The 6,661-nt window shown below is 45.4% G+C and overlaps 1 protein-coding gene across 3 annotated transcripts in view; it reads right to left on the bottom strand.

Annotated features, from left to right (window-relative positions):
• Positions 1-6,661, bottom strand: part of UBE4B (ubiquitination factor E4B) — a 204,569-nt gene that overhangs the window by 12,437 nt on the left and 185,471 nt on the right. For 2 of the 3 annotated variants that reach the window (XM_011935782.1, XM_011935783.1), the window contains 2 exons: positions 5,438-5,572; positions 2,488-2,679 (listed from right to left, as the gene is read on the bottom strand). In XM_011935782.1, the coding sequence (XP_011791172.1) occupies positions 2,488-2,679; positions 5,438-5,572 (327 nt within the window). Of the gene's footprint in view, positions 1-2,487; positions 2,713-5,437; positions 5,573-6,661 lie in introns of all 3 variants that reach the window. The other variant, XR_001001079.1, reaches the window with a different exon arrangement.

The following is a 6,661-nucleotide window of genomic DNA, read 5'->3' as shown; positions in this document are numbered from 1 at the left end:
GCCTCCCAAAGTGCTGGGATTACAGGCTTGAGCCACCGCGCCCGGCCCCCAGCACTTCTTAAAATATGCTTTTCTCTCCATGCGTCACTGGCAAGTGTGTGCTTGTTTCACCGCTCTGGAAGAACAGGACTATTTAGACATTCAAGGATCCCCGTGTGCCACTGTGCCAGAAACTGCCGTCTACGACTCAAGCCAGGTACCACCAGAGGCCAGCACCATAATCCAAGGCATGACCAGGCAAAGAAATGTGTTGTTGGTCACCGAGAACAGGCTGCTCAAAGCACTTCTTTGTCACTCACTTGCTTTGCATCACCTCACCGGGTGTGCTGTGCCCATCCACACTGAAACCTTCTGTGTGTTACGCTAAGTGCCTGTGATGTGACAGTCTCAGCACAACCACCCTGGAGAGGGCGCACACTGAACAGCTCTTCCAAGCCTCTCTACAGTAATGATGGCAGAGCCCCAGGGGCTTTCCACACTGACCTCTGGCTCAGCAGGAGGCTCCAGCTACAGTCACGTGTGGACCCCACCTCAATGGCTAAGTGCTTCCCTTTTCTTTCCCTCACTGCAGGCTATGACTTGCCTTCAGTTTCTGAATCAGTGCAGTATTATATAGGTGGGGGCTAGCAAAGCAGTATATATTTTAACATCTCCTACAAGTGACTACAATTTCCTAACCCTCTTACAGACCACTACTTTGTATGAAAAAACTGCTTTAGACATACAGTCCTGTGTCGCTCTGAGAAATGTCTTGTTAGGTGATTTCGTTGTTGTGTAAACATCATAGAATTTACTTACATAAACCTAGATGGCGTGGCCTACGCCACGTCGAGGCTCTATGGTACAGCCTATTGCTCCTGGGCTACAAACCTGTACAGTGTGGGACTGTACTGAATCCTGTCGGCAGTTGTAACACAATGGTGAGTATTCTAAACATAGAAAAGGCACAGTGAAAATACGGTATTACAATATGATGGGGCCACATGGTCTTTGTGGTCCATCATTGACAGAAACAGCACATGACTATGTATTTTTTTTCCACTGCAAATCCTTTGTTAAGACCACTTCCCCTGCTACATCAGAAAGCACCTACATATGTGAGTTATAGCTCCATAAAGCTGTCACTAAAAAAAAGTACCTACAATGCTTCTATTGTAACATTCCTTTGGATGAGATATGGGTAAAGAACCTTCTAGAATGCTTACTGATGATTAACCTGAGCCATGAATAGTATTTGGGTAAGTAGTGTGAACAAAAACAGAGACAAAGGAACAAGCATGGTTCTTTGTGGGCTTTTTAAGTGGACAGCAGAGAGACTGAGGATATGGGTTCAAGGCCAGGCTGCCTGGACATCAATCATGCCTCTGTCCCACACTAACTCTCTGACCTTGAGCAAGCTAGTTAACCTCTCTGTGCCTCTTTCCTCACTTTAAAACAAAGACTTTAACAGAACCTACATCAAAGAATTTTGTGAGGACTAAATGGGTAGAGATATGAAAAGGGGGTGAAATGTGGTGTCCAGTTAATAAACATTAGTTGTGAGGACGTTGAAAATGAGGCAGAACGGACCATGGAGGGGGCCAGCCCTTTATGAGATGACTAGAAGATCACACAGGGACAGCTTAGCCTAAATTGGTGGCTGTGGAAATGAAGCACACACAGACAGATCTGCTCACAGGAGAGCCATGGAATAAAGGAGAGGGAAGAATGTAAAGATAACCACACGAGGTTTTCAATCCAGACAACCCCAAAAATAACAGCACTCTAGCAGGAGACTAGGGAGGAAGATTCTGATCCCTTGAGAAATCGGGCTCTTTTCAGAAATATAACAGATTTGTCAAGAAGGCCCTTAAAAAGATGGGGTAAGAACTCAACTGGAAAGGGATCAGAGCACCAAATCTGCTCTTTACTTTTGTTTTTTACTTACTTATTTATTTTGAGACAGTCTCGCCCTGTTGCCCAGGCTGGAGTGCAGTGGCACAATCTCGGCTCACTGCAACCTCTGCCTCCTGGGTTCAAGCGATTCTCCTGCCTCAGCCTCCCGAGTAGCTGAGATTACAGGCATGCACCACCACACCCAGGTAATTTTTTGTATCTTTAGTAGAGATGGGGTTTCACCATGTTGGCCAGGCTGGTCTTGAACTCCTGACCTCGTGATCTGCCCTCCTCGACCTCCCAAAGTGTTGGGACTACAGGTATATGCCACTGCGTTTTTGAGACAGGATCTCACTCTCTCGCCCATTCTGGAGTGTGGTGGTGCAATCATGGCTCACTGCAGTCTGGCCTCAAGCAATCCTCCTGCCTTGGCCTCCCAGAGTGTTGGGATTATAGGCCTGAGCCACCGCGCCCAGCCCAAATCTACTCTTCACACTCAGAGGAAAACAACCCATTCATCTTCACTGATACCAGACAAGTTCCCTGGCCACTGTGGTTATTATCTCCAAATCTGCCAGTAAACTCACAGAGAGACCAGCTCAACTCACTGACCTGGTCGTCAGCAATGGCTTTCGCGAACCGGGCACAGTCCAGCTGTAAGTATATATCCGTCAGTTGGTCCAACAGCTTCTTTGGTTCAAAGCCGTACTTCTCAGGGTTTTCAACTTTCAGGTCACGGCACTTGGGGCCACAGAGTTGCTGAAGATTAAAGTTCAGCATTGCAGCCAATCGGGGTCCAAGTTCCTAGGAAATCACAGGATAACAGGACAATTCATGCTGTTGAGACAAGTGAAAAGGACCAAAACCTCCCATTTCAGTGGAGGAACAGGAATTGGTTGGATTAGTCTTCAAAGAATCCATACAGGTGCTGTGTATCATAAGCCAAAGAAAGACAACATTATATTCCAACTTTACTCCCCATTTCCGATCTGATAATTCTAATACTTAATGGAATGTTGCAGGCTGATGAAATATTTATTTATAAATACCAACAGAAGCCAAACTTTTCTTTAAATTTATGCTTTTAATTTAAAAAAGTATCACTCCAAATTCATTGAGAAACAAGTAAAAGAGAGAAAATTATACAAATCTTACCATTATCTGAGCCAAAAACGTTTTGAGTCAGTTCTTCCAGCCAATATTTCATCAACTTTTTTCCCCTTAAATGTTAAAAACCCCTGGCAGTTCAGTCTGTGCCATTCTTATGTACTTATCAGATACAGAGAACAAAGTAAAGCAAGGAAAGAAGATATCATTTATGTCTTGAATAGTTTTAAATCTAGTCAACGAGAGAGAGTAAACTTAAATGAAACACCTGGAAAATAATAATAATCACATGCAGCAATCTCACAAGGTGACTCAGTACTCACTACGGTTGGGCATAAATGGTTTTAAGCAAACCTGAAACAGGAAGATGTGGCTTAGAGAGCATTAAACACTGGCCATAAAAGGGAGTCATGAAAGCGTTCCTTTCAGTCACAAGGTTTTCATGAAATGTAATAACTGGATTTATTCAAATTCGACATATACTTAGCTTTTCAAGAATTTGCTTTTGCACAGAGTACTCCTGTATTTCATTGTTGAGAAGTTGTAAAATAAAGGAGTCATAACAGGACAGAGTTGGTCATTTTGTTTGAAGTAGGAGAGATCTGAGCTAGTCAGCGAAGAAGGTGAAAATGCAAACCTTAAAGGTTTGCACAGTGAAATGCCTTTATACTTTGTCTGCGAAGGCCAGATAGTAAACAGTGCAGCAAAAGAAATGAAAATATCACAGCAGGCGCGGGCACAAGGCTGGAGCCAAAAGAACAGGGCTACGGTGTACAGATGGCTCAGGTCTATGAGCAGGTTTAAAATTTATTTATTTATTTATTTATTTTTGAGAAGGCGTCTCACTCTGTCGCCCAGGCTGGAGTGCAGTGGCCGGATCTCAGTTCACTGCAAGCTCCGCCTCCCGGGTTTGCACCATTCTCCTGCCTCAGCCTCCCGAGTAGCTGGGACTACAGGTGCCCGCCACCTTGCCTGGCTAGTGTTTGTATTTTTTAGTAGAGATGGGGTTTCACCGTGTTAGCCAGGATGGTCTCGATCTCCTGACCTCGTTATCTGTCCGTCTCGGCCTCCCAAAGTGTTGGGATTACAGGCTTGAGCCACCGTGCCCGGCCTATTTATAGTCTTGCTCTGTTACCCAGGTTGGAGTAGCGTGATCTTGGCTCACTGCAACCTGGGTCTCCTGGGTTCAAGTGATTATCCTGCCTCAGCCTCCCAAGCAGCTGGGATTATAGGCATGCCCCACCATGCCTGGCTAATTTTTGTATTTTTAGTAAAGATAGGGTTTTGCCATGTTGGCCAGGCTGGTCTCGAACTCCTGACCTCAGGTGATCCACCCTTCTTGGCCTCCCAAAGTGCTGGGATTACAGGCATGAGCCACCATGCCGGCCTTAGGTCAGGTACTTCTATGTGTGTTTTTGCTTAATCTTCCCAACAAGTCTACAAAACAGGCGAGTGTTGACCTTGTTAAAGAGGAATTAATCAACTATTTACTATCTGGCTTTCACAGAATTCTGCAAACCTTGAAGGGAGGCCAGTGTCTGGGCAGTGAGCTGCTTTGTTTCGTGTTCCATGGGTCTTGAACTGAAATCTGTTTATGAAGAGACATGAGGTGGAAAGTGGAAAGAGTGGAAAAGAGTTGTCCCCAGGCCAGGGAGTGGCAATAGTGCCTCTGCTGGAGATAACAGGAGTCACGTAATGGAGGTAAGAGCAAATACAGAAAATCAGGGGAAATACACAGTATATCGTATTCCATTGCAAAGTAAACATGTCTCCACACAGGCAAATGGCTACCAAATCTTAGATCCCCGTCTTGCCTTCCTCACTACACTTGTCCTGGCCACACCATAAAACTTCTCAACTTTGTGGTGGGGGTGGTTGAAGCAGTGCAGAGATCTTCAGTGATGCTGCTCAGTTTCAATTTTAGTAACAGGAACTAGGTCTCGTTAGTTGAGGACAAACATTTTGACTATTTGCAATCCACCATAAACCTTAGTGATAGCGGCTCTCATTAACCTTTGGCTTCTTGAGTGTAACAAAGGTACAACTGAGAGAGCCAAAGATCTTACACGGTCTTAATTATTCTACTTAATATCCTTCCATTGTCAATGGCTGTTACCTTATGCTTTTTCTATAAATAAAATATAGGAATCAATAATGGTAAAAATATGTCATGACATCAACATGAATAATCCAATGTACTACCTAAGCAGAAAGTGCACTAAGGCATTTGGAAGTGGCTGTAGACTATGTGGTGATGTCAGACATCTACTCTTCAGTCCATCAACAGAATCTAGTATCAACTAGCATAACTGGGAACAAAATCAGTAACAGAATTTCACTTATTGGTGACTGTGATACTAAAATTTCCAGGACTTCAACAACTGCTGAAGTTATAAGTGAGAGAGTCTGAATGTGGAGTCCAAACCACCAAACAGAGCCCCTGGTCTCTACTCACCGGTCTGAGGAAGGGCTTCTGGACCTGCTTTGTGAGGATGTGGAACATGTCCACAGTTTCGGTGGCCAGGGCGAGGTAAGAGCGGGACACGCGCTCATCCTGAGCAAGCTGAGACTGACGGGCCTGCTGCTGATCCTAGGACACATCGAACAATCGCCAGGTAAGGCTCGGTCCTGGTCATCAGCTCAGCAAAGTGCCAAGCGCGTAACTGGAAAGTGCGCGATAAATCCAACATGCTTAGGGAATGATGGAACCGCCCACCACAGCAAATTTCCCAGATAACTGAAGTTTCATCCCAGATAACTGAAGTTTCATCCTTTCAGCCTCGGAGCTCTTTGAGACTTCCAGCCAGGTGACGTTGGTGCCTTATTTAACTCCCATGAGCCTCCGCTTCCTCAATGATAAAAGAAGTCACCATCTACCAGATGCGGTGGCTCATGCATGTAACCCCAGCACTCTGCGAAGCTGAGGTGAGCGGATCACAAGGTCAAGAGATCAAGACCATCCTGGCCAACATGGTGAAACCCCATCTCTACTAAAAATACAAAAATTAGCTGGGGATGGTGGCTCACAGCTGTAGTCCCAGCTACTCAGGAGGCTGAGGCAGGAGAATTGCTTGAACCCGGGAGGCGGAGGCTGCAGTGAGCTGAGATCACGCCACTGCATTCCAGCCTGGTGACAGAGCCAGACTCCATCTCAAAAAAAGAAAGTCACCATCAACTTCTATGCAGGATGAAATAAGAGAATCGAATATAGTATCTGACACACATCATGGTAGTAAGAAAGGGCAGTTTATTTCACTTAATAATAACTTTTACTTAGTCATCATCATCATTATTTTTTGAGACGGAGTTTCGCTCTTGTTGCCCAGGTTGGGGTGCAATGGCGCGATCTCGGCTCACCACAACCTTCACCTCCCAGGTTCAAGCAATTCTCCTGCCTCAGCTTCTCGAGTAGCTGGGACTACAGGCACATGTCACCGTGCCCAGCTAATTTTATATTTTTAATAGAGATGGAGTTTCTCCATGTTGGTCAGGCTGGTCTCGAACTCCTGCATGTCAGGTGATCTCCCTCCTGAAGTGTTGGGATTACAGGCGTAAGCCACGGTACCCGGCCTTCTATTATTATTATTATTATTTTGGAGATAGAGTCTTGCTCTGTCACCCAGGCTGGAGTGCAGTGGCACAGTCTCGGCTCACTGTAACCTCTGCCTCCCGGGTTCAA

This window comes from Colobus angolensis, unplaced genomic scaffold (genome assembly GCF_000951035.1).
Source record: "Colobus angolensis palliatus isolate OR3802 unplaced genomic scaffold, Cang.pa_1.0 Scaffold149, whole genome shotgun sequence".
Classification (NCBI taxonomy): domain Eukaryota; kingdom Metazoa; phylum Chordata; class Mammalia; order Primates; family Cercopithecidae; genus Colobus; species Colobus angolensis.
Note: the sequence above shows the minus strand (reverse complement) of the source record. Positions and strands in the feature narration are given on the sequence as shown.